This window comes from Glandiceps talaboti, chromosome 15 (genome assembly GCF_964340395.1).
Source record: "Glandiceps talaboti chromosome 15, keGlaTala1.1, whole genome shotgun sequence".
NCBI classification, from domain to species: Eukaryota; Metazoa; Hemichordata; class Enteropneusta; family Spengelidae; genus Glandiceps; species Glandiceps talaboti.
In genome coordinates, this window is record NC_135563.1 from 22,938,768 (window position 1) to 22,958,447 (window position 19,680).

General features: G+C 36.2%; 3 protein-coding genes across 3 annotated transcripts in view; all 3 read right to left on the reverse strand.

Moving 5' to 3' along the window:
* Nucleotides 1–1,034: 1,034 nt before the first annotated feature.
* On the reverse strand, nucleotides 1,035–1,949 carry LOC144446359 (carbohydrate sulfotransferase 8-like). The gene has a single exon (XM_078136105.1). It carries the CDS (start codon nucleotides 1,947–1,949, stop codon nucleotides 1,035–1,037), a length of 915 nt encoding a protein of 304 aa, XP_077992231.1.
* Nucleotides 1,950–7,548: 5,599 nt separating this feature from the next.
* On the reverse strand, nucleotides 7,549–9,029 carry LOC144446361 (uncharacterized). Its single transcript, XM_078136107.1, has 2 exons — nucleotides 8,901–9,029; nucleotides 7,549–8,487 (listed from the first exon to the last, which is right to left on the reverse strand). The coding sequence occupies exons 1-2, from the start codon at nucleotides 9,027–9,029 to the stop codon at nucleotides 7,549–7,551; spliced, it is 1,068 nt and encodes a 355-aa protein (XP_077992233.1).
* Nucleotides 9,030–13,513: 4,484 nt separating this feature from the next.
* LOC144446362 (uncharacterized) overlaps nucleotides 13,514–19,680 on the reverse strand; it is a 33,486-nt gene continuing 27,319 nt past the window's right edge. The window contains exons 14-19 of the mRNA XM_078136108.1: nucleotides 19,419–19,497; nucleotides 18,502–18,635; nucleotides 17,660–17,738; nucleotides 16,107–16,235; nucleotides 14,883–15,029; nucleotides 13,514–14,405 (exon numbers count right to left, since the gene is read on the reverse strand). Of these exons, the coding sequence (XP_077992234.1) occupies nucleotides 14,286–14,405; nucleotides 14,883–15,029; nucleotides 16,107–16,235; nucleotides 17,660–17,738; nucleotides 18,502–18,635; nucleotides 19,419–19,497 (688 nt within the window). The 3' untranslated portion in view covers nucleotides 13,514–14,285. The remainder of the gene's footprint in view (nucleotides 14,406–14,882; nucleotides 15,030–16,106; nucleotides 16,236–17,659; nucleotides 17,739–18,501; nucleotides 18,636–19,418; nucleotides 19,498–19,680) is intronic.

Genomic DNA, 19,680 nt, shown 5'->3' on the forward strand with positions numbered 1-19,680 from the left:
ATCCTGGATATACAAAGGTGCTTTACCATTCAAAGCCTTAAAAAATTACTTTAAAATCAACTCTTGCCTTGACAGGCAGCCAGTGAAGCTCAATAAGAGATTGTGTTATTCCATCATGCTTTCTCAAACCTTTTACAACTCGTGCGGCATTATTTTGTACTTGCTGCAATCTGTCAAACAAATACTGTGGCATTCCATACAATATGGAGTTTGCATAATCAAGATGAGAATTGACTAGAGAATGGACCAATGTTTCACAAGCTTTCTGATTCAGATATTTACGGATACAACGGAGATTGTATAGGTTATGATTGACTTTCTTACAGATATGGTTAACATGACGAACCATCGATAGATTTGAATCTAACCAACCTCCCAGATTGCAGACATGGTCAGCTGTTTGATCTGATTATCTCCGACTGTAATATGCTTACTTGTTACTTTACCTAATTGTTGTTTTGTCCCTAGTAGCATAACTTCAGTTTTGTTCTCATTAACTTCAGTCCAGACGTTTTGACAACAATGTTGTTAATATTTATCCTTTCATAAAAAAGTATTTGTAGACCAGTAGTTCAACAGTTTATTTTTAATTTGTTTAACCAGCACAAATGACACCCGAAATATGAATTATGTCACCCTACTACGGGTCACTGTGTATAAATGATAATATATATGCCGTGTCTGACTACGGTCATTGTGAATCAATGATACCCTATATGCCATGTCTGACTATATATTTACAAATCTTGTGGTCCAACCACTCAGCGAGTTGTACATATTTCCGTGAGAACGGTTCGTAACTTCCAGTCAGGAATTTAACATTTGCCTCCTTCATTTGCTTGGTTGTTAATCAGTCGAAATCACGTAGTAAAGCCGACTTAAAGTGAATAGAGTTTTGTTCTATTATTCCTTGGTTACGTATTGTTTAGTCTAGAATTTTAAACTGGTACAGTAAAATTACGTTTTAAAAACTTCATTACTTTTGTGTTCAAGTTTTTAAAACGTAATTTACTGTACCAGTTTATAATTCTAGACTACGTATTGTTTGTCAGAGAAATTATGTTCGGTTCTTCATAACCAAACAGCTCAAAATCCAGTTCATATCGCTTGTATAATCTAACAAGGTATTCATGTGGAACTTTTGCGTAGTAATTTGGGTAAAGTTTTTCTGAAGCGTTTGTTGAATGGAAGTTGTCACTTGGAAAATTTAAAGATTTCACCACATCACTGGCATTGATAAGTTTCAGAAAACTATATGCGTCCTCTTTGAAATGTTCAATTCTACCAATGAAATCATATCGCATGTTGCAAATATTACACATGAGATATACTGGTCTCCAATGAGGATCCATTTTGCTTGGGTTTGTTGCAGGGTCTATTAAATACTGGATGAATTCTACAAAGGTGACATTTCCATTGTCTGTGTTTCCATTTTGTTTCCGATATTTCTTTGCTACTTTCTTTCCCCATTTTGCCCAGTCATACACTGTGTCATCAGGTGTTTCGAATTTGTCTATAAATGCAGAAAGTAGTCGTGAAAATGGTTCCCTTGTGAAAAGAAAGGTTGTGTAGTTTGACAAGCGATCGTCAGTCACATTACGTAAGGTTGGAAAATGATGGCTATGTACTTCACGGAACTTTGTCACCGTTGAATTTGTATCTCCTTGCAAAACCAGTAAAATCCTTTTCCAATTGGTTGTACCGGCCTTTGGTACACTGCAGTATACGCATTTATAAGCGTCGTTAAAATAAAAAGCACGATATCGACTAACAGGAAATCTTGTACCGTTATTTTTTCTTCTGTTACACACTGCCTCCATGCGTTCTCGTCGTTTCTTGTGGATGTCTTGTTCTCTCTCACCAACTTGCCTGTCTTCCACAACAAAAGGCAAAACACTACCAGACAACTGTTTCCTTAATTGAACGGCTTCTTTTGAATGCGTGAACATTTTGATTTGGTCAAAACGTTTTAATAAGTATCCTGTAAATGAAAATATACAAGAAATGTATACATGTATGACAATGCAAAAGAATGGCAATGCTGAACAGGAAATTACTCTGTGTTATAAAAGCTTACATTTTGTAACATTTGGATGTTTGAGTCACACACAAATCCTTCTTTGAAACACACAATCCTGGTCATAAGAGCTTTTAAATTAATAGCATATTTGACGTTTTATGAACATCAGAAGATGCCGCTTTCAACGTGGAAGAGAGCGCTCGAGCAGTCAGTAGACATCTACGCGTGTGTTTCGGTGTCCATCCCACTTTTCACTGATATTTCTCGTGTCTCCTTTTCACCCCACTCTCGCTGTGTCTTTTCGTACAGTACGTACGTCCAGTGTCTACATCAAATTTAAAAAAAGTGGTGTATGATACCGCTCAAACTTCAACGATTCTTCATCCAAATTAGTAGTCCTGCTTGCATACGGAGTAAGTCGTCCCTCCCTTGAGCGAAACGCGTGTACCGTCCGCAAACAGGACTACCGTGATAGTGACTCTTCAGAATCGCAATATCACAATTTACGACATGGATATTTCGCATCTCGTCCGCCATCTGTGTCCGTGGAAGAGTAAAAAGGGGGTACCCCCCTCTCTCCCTCTCTCTCTCTCTCTCTCTCTCTCTCTCTCTCTCTCTCTCTCTCTCTCTCTCTCTCTCTCTCTCTCTCTCTCTCTCTCTCTCTCTCTCTCTCTCACAAGGATTGTGTGTGTCTCAAACACCCAAATGGTAATATAAGCTTTTATGACAAAGAGTGTACAAGAGTTTGAAATCACATAATTTTTCCTAAGTCATTGTTATATTCCATGGTAAACGTACGTACATACATATTTTAGGCACTGTAGCGTCATGTTTTTATACCCCATCTATAGCGTAAAAGATCCAGTAGTTATAACCACTCGCCCAAAAAAGGAAGCAACCGTTAAGACGGATCCTTCAGGCTGTACAAAATCCAAGTCAAAAAATTTCATGATTTGAAGTCAACAGTGTAGGCCTAACAGTCGGACTCATAAATCTTATTTGTTCTTGAAATGTCGAAGAATGTAATCGACCATTTGGTTTTGAAAAGTGCATATTAGTTTAATGAACCTCGCAATCGGGTCTCGCTTCGAATACCACGAAACTTTGCAGATAACTTTAAATATCGCTGTGAACCAGGTGTAAACTGGACCAGGACTCATAGTCGTATTTTGCCCCGCACGGCGATGAGCACGTTGCGGAGTCTAGGGTATGTATCCTCGCAACATACATCAAGAGCTACGGTTAGATATAGAAGAGCCATATACCTCCCGGAGTCCACGTAAGTGTCGCTAACATTATATCAAATTGAGTTAAATGGCATTTTACCTGTGATTTTACTCTATTTTTTCCCATCATAGTAAATGCACACAAGTAAAATATCCTGTTCGTAAAAACGTTCGATGTCTCGTTTATCGTTAACAATAAATATAATATACAGTACATTATTGTAATATTTTATTTGATGTCCAACATGAATTTGAAATTACTAAAACAACAGTAGCCTACATGTGAATAACATACAGTGAAATATTGAGCTTTTTCTTTTTTTTTACAAGAACGCTATTTACACATTACTCACCATATTGGAACATTATAATAAACATGGCAACGAGGCACACCCCGCATAGTACACCCACCTTTGCTGAAGAAACAAACACATCTGATTTAATACATGTATTTGAAATATTTAACATTCATATTGTACCACTAGCTAGTTACCACAAAACCAAAGAATTGTATGTCATTGTATGCACAAAGAATATAAATGTGAAATCTATTTTATGGAAATACGACATCACTGACATTGACATTGACAGGAATATTATTTTAATTCGTAAAGTTACAAATGTAATATAACCAGTTAGCTCAGACGAAATAACAATATACTATGTATGCCTATGGTATGTTTACTTTGGACTTCAGTCCAGTACTAAAATTATTTTTTCCATCGGCAGGGACATTTTGTCGATTGAGTTTATCACCGCGTAACAAATTTTAATCAAACCTATAGAATGAACAAATCAAATTTGGCTGGGTCTACCACCAGTACTGTCGAAATGTCACTGGATAGATAATAACGACTACATGGACAGGTATGCCCTGAAGGTTTCAAAGTAATTGGGAAACTGGCAGGTTCTGTGTGACTCCACTACTGTCGTATAGTAGATACATGTAGAACAACAGTGCTGGAGTCACATAGCGTACCAAGGAACACGTTGCGATTATCATGCACAGAGCTCTACTGGATGGAGTCACAGGCACTCGAATCAATATGTATGATTTTTTTTAAAAATGTGTAGTGAATATTATTCACCATACATTTAAAAAAGAAATCATAATCATACAGATTGATTCGAGTGCCTGTGGATGGAGTGAGTGAATTTACACTGTTGCAAAACACCTCCTTGCGGTTATCTCACACAGGTCAGTATGGTAATGGTTTGATGTAATGGGTTTATAATTACAGCGTTTGAAGACGTCTGGTTTGCAGCTTTTGTAAGTTTACTTTGTTGGAGAAGTGTTTTGAAAGAGTTAATATTATTCACTTACTTGGAACACCCATCCCTCTGCACAGTTTTATATTTTTCACCATTACTCTTCGAAAAAGTGGCTTCGAAAAGAGAACTAATCACAGAATTAACAGAGAAGCTGTGGTTTCATAAACTCGAGTGGTAACCATAAATGATTTTACATGTAAATACAAGGTCAGTCACCAGGCACATCTTTAATAAGTGAACAATTACCCGAGCGTTCCCCAGATATCTACATAACAGTGTGAACAATAATTGAGGTATACTGAATATATCGGAAAATGTTACAAATGTCCGGTTCAATTCACCTAATATTCTTTTATTTATTTTTAGGGGCGAGAAACTGTGAAAGGTCAATGTCTCAAACAATCTTGTAACAAAAAAAATACTTGAACACTAAAATGGTGGTCTAAAAGGGGGTCACAGATATTGCTCCTGCCTTCTAAGGAATGTGGCCAAGCGGCAGAACCTTGGAACTCATAGGGACTGAAATTCGGGTCAAATACCCTCATTCATACTAGCCTGCTACTTTATACAATTAAAGTAAACAATTCAAGGTTACTAAATCTCCATTTCATTTTACCAACAACGGAATTTCGCTATAAATCTGTGAAAACCTGACCGTTTTATTAAACGCCATTATAAACAACACTAGTCATCCACCGTGATAAAGGAACGTTACGGTAACAGATGGTCTATGCAGTGTATATTTGCCTATTTAGTTTCGGATAATAATTTTCCTTATTTTAAAATACATATTTCATTTCATTTGCATAGACATCATTCTAAAATAAATACCACCAATGGCGTTGTAGCACAACTGTACAGTTTTTAAAATGTGTATCCATATGCTAGTCCATGCTAACAATAAGTGTTCATTTGCTGAATGACTATCCAGTTGCCTATCCAACCACGTTGCTATCTTTGCGATATACGCGATCATTTGGTTGTTGCTATATGGGCGTGGTCATGTTGTTAGATATATTTGCATACATTTTTGTGTTTTTGTTCACTTGTGTATGAATTCCTGATATTATCTTCCCAATACATGTGATCATTTGGCTGTTGCTATGGGTGTGGTCTAGGGCCAATTTTGTCAAAATGTTTTGAATAAAATCTACAGAATAACACTTTCAGAAACATCTCACCAAGTTTCAGACTCATTGACCAAGTACTTTTTGAGATATGTTTTTGACCAAATATGAACATTTTTATACCTAATTTGCATATCACTCATGGAATAATTGTACGCTTAATATTTCTTCGTCCATACATCCCTAGATGCATTCCCATTAAATTTCAGCCCAATCTGCTCAGTGGTTTTGAATTATAGATTTTTGACCAAAAAGACACATTTTAGCCCTAATTTGCATATCACTGACGGGACCATCATGTCATGAACAATTCTTAGTAAAACAGCCTGAAGAATGTTTCACCCAAATTTCAGCCCAATCTGCCCAGTAGTTTTGAGTTTAAGTTGATTGACCCTAATCACAAACCGGTGGTAAGATCATTTTGATTTGAACAATTTTCCAACTAGACACCCAAGGTAATGGACCCACCAAATACATGTATCATGGCAATCGGGTCAGCGGTTTTTTACTTTAAGTTGTTTACACCCCCCCCCCCCACACACACACACAGAAACAAACAAACAAACAAACAAACAAACACAGACACAGACAGACGCCGAGGCGATCCCAATAGCACTACTGAACCTCAGTTCAGTTGTGCTAATAAAAATAGCACGTTTTAATGCCGACTTGTAAGTTGTACGCGTTCGAACAGAGAGGGGTTTTGTATCCTGATAGTGTGCATGTACGTCATTGATTCTGCAGTTGTCAAAATATGTCAGAAATCACCACTATATTCCCAAGTTCTCAAGAATGAAACTTAAATAGTATTATCCTCCAAATTTTTTCTTTAATACTCGTGAAGTGTACATCTTCAAAAAGTGTTCAAAAAAGCTTCAAAGTATAATTTAAAAACAGTTCTATTTTACACACAAAATTGCAACTTGGTATTCGGTATGTTCTACTCATGTATAGTGTCATTAATTGTTTTTCTTTTAGAAAACAAATAAAAGACACGCACTGCTAGTGTAACATACATTGTAGAAGGATAAGGTTGGCTCCCGGGGTTAAATGGCAACACATGGAGTGACATCAACAAACTTAAAAGAATGCATGCACTTCTTATCATCAATGCATGTACTGAATTATCTAAAATTTAAAAGTTACATTCCATTATAAAAGGTATAATCACGCTTTGAGCACAGATGTCTCATTCAGTGGTGTAAGTGTGTATATCAGTGTAAGAGGTGAGAAAAGTAAAACTGCCAAGCTTGGCTAGTGAAACGCTGTTGATCGGCTTACCGTGTAGTTTATCGATATTTAATGTTCAAACGGGGAAGTACTCACTCGCACTGCTGTTCCAATCGTCAATCTGTTCCATTTAAGACTAAAACGTTGAATTAGCAGACCAACTAGTTTCTTCTCAAACCCTCCTTCTCGAGATGGGCTAAAAACCCAACTTAAATACATTTCAAAGTTTACACAAATCTCTATTCTTAGAGTATGACGTATGAAAGACACCATCTGAGATCTAATATCCAATCACCTTCTCTAGATTAGTAATAAAAGTTCATATCTCAAAGACCATAAAATAGTTGTGTAATATTATTATTATACTTCTACAAAACAATGAAGTCATATAATGAAATTCTAAAATTAACACATCATGTCATATTAAAACTTGTTGACAGTTCAATCGTACCTTAGGTACAAACAATTCCGAAATACCCAATGTTGAGATGTTGAAGACCTATGTTGTTAGGCGTAACAGAATGTCACTGTATGTACAAAGTTTAAATGCTTTTGACTTCAAGTAAGAGTTCATAATGAAAATTTACCAAAATATCCTGAATGGATATAATATAGGTCTATGACTCGTAACACTAGCCCGAAATCTATGTGAATGGCCACTTATTAATACAATTTACAGTCCACTATTCGTTGTTTGTAATGTTGTAACATTTGTATAAATCAAATCATGTGACCCATAATATATATATCGACACATTTCACCAAAAGCGTTATCAAATGTTTTAATGTTTTCTTTTGTAAACTGTGGTGTATTTGGGTTTACACGACGATATTTTCTAATGTAAACATGCACAGTGAAATGTTCTTTTCTCCAATTGTATTTGCCATGGAAAAGTCGTTTCCAATTCCCAAAATTCGGTTTTATCAAACTATCAGGTTCGACGTGCAACAGATGCATGTTCTCCTTTGCCAATTCTTTCTGTTTTACAACTGAATTGCAACCCCAACATTTGCTGCTATAGTTTTTGTAGTTGTTGTAAAAGATTTTAAGAAACGTTGCGTTTTTATTAGCAAGAATTATACCGTTTGATAATCCTTTCTGATCTGCTCTGCCTACGACATAGTCGTAGTAGCGCAGTGGGTCTAAAGATGCTAACACAAATAAGTCTATGTCAAGATAAACACCTCCCCACTGCATCAAAATCTGCAGTCTCGCAACATCAGCAGCATGCTGTGGCCATTCAGTCGAAAGGTTCTTTCCAAACACCTTTGTAGGCATTGTCATGTTATGGATTATTAATGTAGGAATAAGGTTCTTAACCTCCTGCCACCATTCGCCCTCAGGTTGACAGTCTGTGTGGAATACTATTTCATCTGCCTTCATAACCATGTGTACACTCAGCATGCTGATAAGATTTTCAAAATGAAATGGATGACAGGTAAACCAGATAAAATGTGCTATGTTGGGTACCACAAAGTGGTCATGAGGTTGCAAGTAACCAAACTTTTCGCCTTGTTTGTTGGAAGATCCAGTCACATTATGTAGGTCAATAACAAACCCATTTGACCTTGTATTGACACTTGCACTTGACTTGGTTGAGTTTGATTGTATCTGAGATATAGAAGAGAAAGAAAAATACAATTTGAATACTGAACATTTTTGTTGTTGTTTTTTTGGTTTGGTTAAGTATTGATAATATATACGTGTGGTCAAAGTTAGATCTAGTTAGTTATCAGATAGATAGATGTTTATGAAAGTGGAGTTTTTCGATGTTAAAAAAGTTGCCAATAGAAGAGATGGTACTGAACAAACGAAATTGAGATGGCGATGTTCCTTTTACGAGCTTTGTTGATTCATGGAAAACTTAAGACTTATAATTGAAAGATGGTTCAGATGTACACAGATGTGATGTTTCACAAATGTTTAACTATAAACGGACACGGTTCTGTATTTTCGATCCGTTCCAGCATAAATCAAACTTTAACACCCCAACACCCCCTAGTACAATATAAATATCGACTTACAACAGGGGAGGTCCAACCAAATATATTTGTTACTTTGGAAAGACCCATATCTACATAGATCATAGAAATTACAGCCAAGAATAATCCGGTGAGAAGGACTCTCTTCAATATTTTCCTCAGGGCGGCCATATTTAATGCAACACGTCCTCTATGTAGACAGGGCAGGGATCATCGCGGCATCAATATTTACATGTAACTGATTAACATTCCTGTGCATGTTATACATGTGCTAGAGATCACTATTGTCCTGTGCATGTTAACCATGTGATAGAGATCACTAACTATTGTCCTGTGTATGTTATACATGTGCTAGAGATCACTAACTATTGTCCTGTGCATGTTATACATGTGATAGAGATCACTAACTATTGTCCTGTGTATGTTAACCATGTGATAGAGATCACTAACTACTGTCCTGTGCATGTTATACATGTGCTAGAGATCACTATTGTCCTGTGCATGTTATACATGTGCTAGAGATCACTATTGTCCTGTGCATGTTATACATGTGCTAGAGATCACTATTGTCCTGTGTATGTTATACATGTGCTAGAGATCACTAACTATTGTCCTGTGCATGTTATACATGTGCTAGAGATCACTAACTATTGTCCTGTGCATGTTATACATGTGCTAGAGATCACTAACTATTGTCCTGTGTATGTTAACCATGTGATAGAGATCACTAACTACTGTCCTGTGCATGTTATACATGTGCTAGAGATCACTATTGTCCTGTGCATGTTATACATGTGCTAGAGATCACTAACTATTGTCCTGTGTATGTTATACATGTGCTAGAGATCACTAACTATTGTCCTGTGTATGTTATACATGTGCTAGAGATCACTAACTATTGTCCTGTGCATGTTATACATGTGATAGAGATCACTAACTATTGTCCTGTGTATGTTAACCATGTGATAGAGATCACTAACTACTGTCCTGTGCATGTTATACATGTGCTAGAGATCACTATTGTCCTGTGCATGTTATACATGTGCTAGAGATCACTATTGTCCTGTGCATGTTATACATGTGCTAGAGATCACTATTGTCCTGTGTATGTTATACATGTGCTAGAGATCACTAACTATTGTCCTGTGCATGTTATACATGTGCTAGAGATCACTAACTATTGTCCTGTGCATGTTATACATGTGCTAGAGATCACTAACTATTGTCCTGTGTATGTTAACCATGTGATAGAGATCACTAACTACTGTCCTGTGCATGTTATACATGTGCTAGAGATCACTATTGTCCTGTGCATGTTATACATGTGCTAGAGATCACTAACTATTGTCCTGTGTATGTTATACATGTGCTAGAGATCACTAACTATTGTCCTGTGCATGTTATACATGTGCTAGAGATCACTAACTATTGTCCTGTGCATGTTATACATGTGCTAGAGATCACTAACTATTGTCCTGTGCATGTTATACATGTGCTAGAGATCATTAACTATTGTCCTGTGCATGTTATACATGTGCTAGAGATCACCAACTATTGTCCTGTGCATGTTATACATGTGCTAGAGATCACTAACTATTGTCCTGTGCATGTTATACATGTGATAGAGATCACTAACTATTGTCCTGTGCATGTTATACATGTGCTACAGATCACTAACTATTGTCCTGTGTATGTTATACATGTGCTAGAGATCACTAACTATTGTCCTGTGTATGTTATACATGTGCAAGAGATCATTGAAATAAAACTGAATTAAAGTTTTTGTTTTTGTGCAAGTGCAATTGTCTGTGTCTTTCGTCTTTCATTTATTATTACTTTTTTCAATGAACCTGTAATTTGGGCAATCTGTTGGTTCAAAAGGAAATAAATAAAAAAACACCCCCACACACTAGTACAATATAAAGATCAACTTAAAATACAGGATGTCCAACAAAATACACGACGACATACAATAGTAAGTAAATGTAGCTGCCAGAAAGTAGGTTGAATTTAATGATTTAGAGTTCTTTTCAAAGAAGCTTGCCCAAGCTGTTAAACAAATAATCAAGATCTGTGAGCCTGATCACAAGTATGGTGTTCTCACTTAGCCAGTTGAGTCGAGTCGACTCTAGTCTTAAACTATGTTCAGACTACAAGTGTGAGTTTCACTCTGAGGTGACACATTACAAGTCATTGAGAATGACATAGTCCCCGCTATGATTGGGTTTTAAGGAACTGGCAGTTTATGTTGTCATTTTCTTGATATCACTACTCTGATCACGCAACAACACTTGTGAACCTAAATCAAACAGACTTTGATATGTTGTGTCTGCTCGTTGGCCATGGGACATGCCTACTCTTCAAGATGACATGATGGAATAAACCATTCAACAATAAAGGATGGGTCAGGTATGGGGGGGGGGGGGCCTGTTCAAGCATGTCTGAGTTATGGCTTTGGACATGGAAAATTCGCAAACAAAATGGCTGCCAGGCAGCCATATTGGATCGTATCACAACGAAAATGGAGATGCACATGTATGTCATAGAACAGTGTCCTAATACCAACTTTGAATGATCCATTACTAATCTCTGATTTGGGCTTATTTCTATTACAATGTTTACCTCTACCACTGTAACTGTAGTAAATTGGTGATTTACACTGTCACCATTAGGATGATTCTTTGTTCATGTAGTTTGTATGTTTTAATTCTTGAAACCTGACTATACAGTTTCAATGTTTACATTTGTCATACCAATCAATGACATTGACAAGTGTCTATTTCTTCTCACACACATTTTTATCAAAACAAGCCAATTTCTGTGTATATCAAATATCCTTTATCATGTCATAGGCACATCAATATCACTTTACACAACTGATTAGATTTGAAGTCATAGCGTTGAAAAAAAATATACAATTGCACAGGGCAGTTGCTATGGCAACAATTGCACAAGGCAGTTGCTAAGGATACAATGTTGTGAAGTTTTGACAATAGCTTAGCAACTGTTGCTATGACATCAAAAACATAAGGGTCCCTGACATTGTACACTTCTGCATACACTCAGAATTTTTTTTTTGCTGTTGTGTTTGTCTTCCACTAAAATGAAGTCCAAGAGAAAAACAAAAACACTTTACAAGACTAGTTCACATAGTACTTGAAATAGATTTCTTGTCAAAGCTTTTGCAGTGAAATCTAATAGGCCTTTCAAAAAATTGCCATGGTGATGTTCTACTTCCTGTCTGTGTGTACCCTGGGGTATGCATGGTATTGGTTAATTTGTTAATCATAGAGCACTGCTGCTTTCCTCGATGTCTGAACAATACGAAAAACATCACTGATGTACACTTCTACAGAATACCAAGGTACAAATCTCTTAAGAAACAGTACTCTGAGGTGACGATACCCCAATTTCTCTGAATTTCCTGTTTGCAGTCTGGAATGGCCTACTTTATCAGCTGACAATAATTATTGTTAGTTACACCAAATTCCTTGAAAATTAAGTATTTTTTAGTACTTCTTTCTTATATTGATTAGATGTAATAAACTGTCATTACAGGTCTAAGGTTGATGAACAGGTCTGTATAATGGCAACAGTCATTGTTACAGGACTGTATTAGGGCAAGTCATATTATTACAGGTCTGAATTATGGCAACAGTCATATTGTTACAGGTCTGAATTATGGCAACAGTCGTATCGTTACAGGTCTGTATTACGACATTAGCCACGCTGTTACAGGTCTGTATTACGGTGATATCAATGTTGTCGCAGGTCTGTATTATGACATTAGCCATGTTGTTACAGGTCTGTATTATGGTGATATCAATGTTGTCGCAGGTCTGTATTATGACATTAGCCATGTTGTTACAGGTCTATGTTACAGCAATAACCACATTATGCCAATCTTACTGTTACAGGCCAGTATTATGGTGATAGTCATGTTGTTACTGGTCTGATTACAGCAAATCAAGTTTAATACAGACATGTATTATGGCAATATTGTTACAGGTCTGTATCATAGCAATGGCCATGTTGTTACAGGTCTGTATTATGACATCATGTTGTTACAGGCCTGTATTATAGCAATGGCCATGTTTTACAGGTCTGTATTATGACATGTCATGTTGTTACAGGCCTGTATCATAGCAATGGCCATCTTTTTACAGGTCTGTATTATGACATCATGTTGTTACAGGCCTGTATTATAGCAATGGCCATGTTTTACAGGTCTGTATTATGACAGGTCATGTTGTTACAGGCCTGTATCATAGCAATGGCCATGTTGTTACAGGCCTGTATTACAGCAATGGCCATGTTTTACAGGTCTGTATTATGACATGTCATGTTGTTACAGGCCTGTATTACAGCAATGGCCATGTTGTTACAGTACTATATTTATGATGTCATGTTTGTTACAGGCCTGTATTATAGCAATGGCCATGTGTTTACAGGTCTGTATTATGACATGTCATGTTGTTACAGGCCTGTATTATAGCAATGGCCATGTGTTTACAGGTCTGTTTTATGACATGTCATGTTATTACAGGCCTGTATTATAGCAATGGCCATGGTGTTTACAGGTCTGTTTTATGACATGTCATGTTATTACAGGCTTGTATTATAGCAATGGCCATGTTGTTACAGGTCTGTTTTATGACATGTCATGTTATTACAGGCTTGTATTATAGCAATGGCCATGTGTTTACAGGTCTGTTTTATGACATGTCATGTTATTACAGGCTTGTATTATAGCAATGGCCATGTTGTTACAGGTCTATATTATGACGTCATGTTGTTACAGGCCTGTATTACAGCAATAGTCATGTACATTGTATGTTGGTAATTACCAACATACATCCATGGCCAGGCCCACAGGTGAGTTGTCTGATAAGTGAAAATGAAAATTTAACACTTTTTTTTGAGTACTGGAAGACACCATCACCAGTTTCTGTTAGCAAGTGTCAATATTCTGACCACACACAATGTCTTTATTACGTCGTGCTTCTCTCCTTGAACTTACATTTAAAAAAAATTAAAAATCACTCCCTAGTGCAATGATTCCTGTAGTACAATGACTCCCTAGTACAATGATTCTTCTCATCTTTCAACCTTTCTGTGTTAGTTGAAACATTTCCACTTGTCTCTTTACTCTTTATGCATAATACACTGAACAGACTTTCGTACATGACAACAATCTGTCTATTATTGATGCTGAAGGCTAAATGGTTTCAAATAAGTCTTCCAAGAAAGTTATCAGCATTTTGAAACAAGATGAATATTCTATTAAGGCTAGATGGTTTAACTACACTGTCTGATACAAGACAAACTGTGTAATAAAGGTACAGAAGGGTAGCCAAGACTGAAGTCAATACTATAAATGTCACAGCTCTTCATGAAAATCTGCCATCAACTGGACTTTTGAGTCTCTTATTCCTTCAGTTCCTGTTGCTGGGCAACCATCACCTTTGTTGTGTGGTTGTTGTTGTTTGACACCTCACCTGTCAAATCCACAGTTTTGTCACTTTTGTAGAAGGTATACAAAGATGTCTGTCAATTAATGTATGAAAAAAAAATTCATTAGTTATACATCACAAAATGTTAAGTCAACATTTCATTTTTGCACAAAACAAATTCAAAATGTACATCTGATGGGAAAAACCAATAACACAGAGATCATTTGGAAAACAACGGAAAAAATAACTACTTGAATTAGACACTCACCTATGAAATAAAATACATCTTAAAAAAATCAAATAAAAAATCTACCTACCCCACCTATTCTAAAATTGAGTGTAATCGGAACTACACATTTTCTTTTTGTTAGGCCTTATCAAGCATATGTTAGAAAGCCTGACATTTAAGCAGCTTGACAAGCATTTCATGAATTTGGTGGTCCTGTACTTTTAACATCACCCATCCTATTGTCAATCTCCTATACTATGCATGTGTTTGGGACACACAACATAAATATCGCTCAAAATGTTCTTTATTGAGCTAAAACCAGTACTTTTGAAGTCAACCTACCTGTGTCATTCCCTGTGCCATGAATGTCAGTTTACTACATATTCTAACCAACAGATCTTTAACCTTGGTTCTATGCAAAGACCTTACAGACTCTTTGATATCTCCAGACACTGACCGTAACTTCTGTTCCAACTTTTCTAGGTCATCCTAAAGTGGGAAAAAAACATTGCAAGTTATCTAAACTGAAAAAACAAAAAATCTAAGTCCAAGTGAATATAACAACATTAAGATAGCGTTGTCCAATACAGATCTCCAAGTGCTTTATTATCCCTAGCATGGACCTATAGTGGCACAATGGCCCTTAATACTTCAACTCCCTGGGAAGCCTATTCTACAAGGTCCCCAATTATACAGCTGAGTTGACAAGTGTACATGTAGCATGGTTCAAATCTTGCCCAAGGCTTTTAGCCATTCAGAAGCCAACAATGGTGGCAAGACTTGAACCTGCAACCTGCAGATTCCAAGCTGGCCACTCTAACCATTCAACCATCATGACTCTACAACCAGCAATGTACAGATTACAAGCCAACCACTCTAACCATTCAACCATCATGACTCTACAACCAGCAATGTACAGATTACAAGCCAACCACTCTAACCATTCACCCATCATGACTCCACAACCTGCAACCTGTAGATTCCAAGCCAGCCACTCTAACCATTCACCCATCATGACTCCACAACCTGCAACCTGTAGATTCAAAGCCAGCCACTCTAACCATTCGCCCATCATGACGCCACAACCTGCAAACCTACAGATTCCAAGCTTGCCACTCTAACCAATCAACCATCACGACTCCATAACCTGCAACCTGCAGATTCCAAGCTGGCCAAGCTAACCATTTGACAATCACGACTCCATATTGTATATCATGGCAAAATACAAGACAAAGTAAAAACAATATCCAACACTGAAATCTTTACTTAAGATGCCTTAATACACAAGTATTACATCATCACCATTGAAACTTTGTTTTAAATAAACATTTTCAGGGAAATTCAATCTTAAAAACTTACAAAACATTAGTGTGTTGTTTAATGAATAAATCACCCATATCCCTCCTAAAATGACCAAGTCACATAATTCACACCAATATGTGTTGATTCAGGTTCCTCTTTCTGTGTGAATTTTCTAATTTTCCAATCGTCTTTTCAAGCAGTTAAAACATGCTCTGACAAAATGAAAGCAATAGATAATATAAACCTTGATAATCACTGACTCACCCTTTCACTGGCAGGGAGTTGTTCATTTCCAACACTCATATCAATCAGCATGATAAGACTATTGAGTTGATAATAATCTGTATCACTGTTAGGTTTACACAGTTGCACTAGTGGGTGGAGGTCACGAATCTAATGAAATGAGGTCAAAGGTTACATTTAGGTCACAGATGCAACAAATGGGGTTAAAGGTTACATGTAGGTCACAAGCTAAAAGACAAGGTCACATACAATTAATGGATCTAAAGCATTATCTAATCTAGTTGGATTCTCAGTGATAATAGGATTGATGACTCAGTTTGTAATCAAAGTATCAAAGTATGAGTTCAGACAGCGATAGTTTTGTTACAAGACTTAGGATCTATGTTCAAAGAGTTGCCAAACCGGTATGCAGTGTCAAGCCCTTGATAGCACTTTGGCACTATGCTACCTGTGGTCACTTTTAAAATTGGCAGAATTGACAGAATTGGCAATTGTCTACACCTACTAGGACAGTGAATTTTATTTTTTTTTCGTAAAACAAGTCCACTTTTTTCTCTTAATGTTTCATTGCAATATGACATTATCTTTGATGTCAATACCATTGCACTAAGTTGTGGTGGATGGGTGCATGGTAAGGGTGACCCTATTTCTTTAGTTTCTCATTACTCGACCGTCTCAAATTTTCAGCTCCGACATCAAAATTAAAAAAAGAAAAAAATTTGTCCGCCCTTAATATTTTGTGGAGATATCTTGCAAGAATAAGCAAATGTCTGGACTGTCGATATCATCTACGGTCATGTGGCAATGGTGACACTTGTTCACGAACAGAGCATTTCTTTCATGATGGAAGTTATTCAAGTAGGGGAGCTGAGAACATGCCAATTGTGTAGAGAAGCTGGGAAAGGGCTTATTACCAGGAATTCAATAAAAAGAAGATAGGAAGAAAAGGAGAGGCAGAGAAACATTAAGATGATTTTTTATATTTTTTTTTGCTTTTTTTTTTATAAATCGACCAACCATAGTTGCCATGAAAGAGTAATCAGAAACATTTTAAAAATTGAAAATACAGTCACCTTTATACAAAACAAGAGGCAGAACTATTTAAGAGACTGCCAAGATTACGGTAAAATTCATGAAATGATATTTACCACAGTAAAATATATTTGTCTTCCCCTTTCCTGTCTGTATACATGCATGATGGACAATACAACATTTCACAAGGTGGTGATGATATGTACATGTTATTCATAATACAAGGAGGTCTACTGCTACCAATCCCATGGGAGGGTTTTTTAAATTAAAAAAATGTTTTAAAAAGTTTCTTTCGTTTCATAATCTTCAAATTTCTTGAGTTTTTACTTTCATTTTTAAAGGAAAATACTCTAAGTCTCTCATCAGGGCTATACACATTCACCCTATAGTAACACAACCACTTAGTCAGGTTAGCATTTCATGCAAAACACCACACTTGTATTTTAAATATCTCATTCTCATAAAGAATGAAAAAAAGCCTAGAGACTAGAGCAAGTCTACATCTACTTCACTATAGCAATAACTCTACAAATAATACTTACACGAAACTTTGCATAATCTAAAGATTCCAACTGGATATTATTATTGCGACCAGATAGCAGACAATTTAACATTGCAAAACTGAAAAAAAAAAATTGAAAATGGTAATTATTAATTTTTTCTGCTGCTTCTATTGAAAAATGGTAAATATTAGGTAAACTTACTTTTGAATACAGAGGAATATATTTTATGATATTTTGGTAATTATTAAAGTGACCATATGAATGAAGTTTTGGTATTTATTTTGGATTTTTAATTTATAAAACAATTTTGTCATGGCTTCCTATTTGAAAAGTCAATGTGACACAACATTGACAAAGTCTGCGTTTGAAGCTCAATACATTGCAAAAGATTAATAAATGTGTAAAATCTTTGTTACTGTACGTATAATAACAAACCTTTAACACATTTTCAAGATTTTTGCAGAGTATTGTTAGATTTAAGGACTAGTCATGTCATACACCATGACGTGTATTGAATCATCTGAGGGGAAACGTACTCGTGTAGCTAGCTCTACACATAATTTGGTACAATTGTCACTGTTTGCCCTTTCTCAGCCTAAACCCCTTTATGTGGAGTATTCATAATGTTACAAACAGAGCTGAATTTGTTTTGTATTAAAAGCTATATATATACTGTAGACAGGTTTCCATTTTATATATACATGCATTATAATTTGATAAATTTGACAATATAAAATTTAACAGTAGCACAACTGACTGTATTGCACTTAATTAATTCTATGTAAGAGGAACAATTGACTTTCTTTGTAGTTATGACTATTATCATAATGTCAAAGATTTCAACAATCATTTCAAAACATGCAGGTTTATGAAATGTGTACCCGAGTCTTCTCTTGAGATAGCGCCCTCTAGTGGTATTAGTAGGCATCAACTGTACAAGATATACCATATTATGATGGTGGTTGGCAACACTGTCATCTGCTGCTTTGGATAAAAGCTGGCAAACTGACTGAGACTGAAAAAAATGTAGATTTAAAAGTTGAACATAAATCTATCACTGAATCTTTATGTTGGATGGTATACTTTGTCGCATCAGTGCAGAAAGGTTGTATCTGCTATACAATTGTATAGGCAGATATGACCTTACTGCACTGACACGACGACTTACATTAGTATATCATCAGTCAATCTGTCTAACTTAGAGTCTTGGAGAAATGTGGTTACATTTTATAGTGTGATCACGCAACAACACTTGTGAACCTAAATCAAACAGACTTAGATATGTTGTGTCCGCTCATTGGACATGGAACATGTCTACTCATGTTGTATCTCCTCGTTGGACATGGGACATCCCTACTCTTCAAGATGACGTGATGGTATAATAAAGGTAAAGGCCATGGAGTGTGATTCATTCACAACATTGAAATTTGAAAGATTGAATGATGGCAAAATGACAAAAAAGATATATTTGAGTAGCATTTGAAAATGTTTACAATAAGATCATTTATTTATTTATTCAGGTAAACCAACGGGCATAAAGCCCATTTACAGGCACCTTTAAATACTTGTCACCCAAGAAGTCCAGTGAGGGCCATCCCTCATGGGTTCAGTGTTAATGCAGGAGGAAACCGGAGTACCCGGGGAAAACCTGCGTTGTTCGGTAGAGTCAAACTGAACGACACTCTTCTTACTTACAGCGTGGTAAATTTAATCGAACCCTGAATGGGGTTCGAACCCCGACCGCAGTGGTTTAATCCTGATTTTAGGTTTTAATCATTCAGTAAAAAGTGAAACTTACCTTCTTTTCCCATTCCTCTTCTTTGATACATTCAAGCAGGACTGCTATACACATATTAAAATGTATCTGTACAGCCAAACTGAAGCAAAAAAACCAAAAAAACAAAATTTTACTAAATCAACAAAATCTATAATATTGTCTTTTTAAATAAACAATGAAAACATTCTCTGAATCTGCTGAATTTCCCAAAGCTTGAAATTATGGTTATCAAATTTGTAAACAGTCTTCAACTTGTTGAAGGTGGCAGGTTATGGAAGACAAA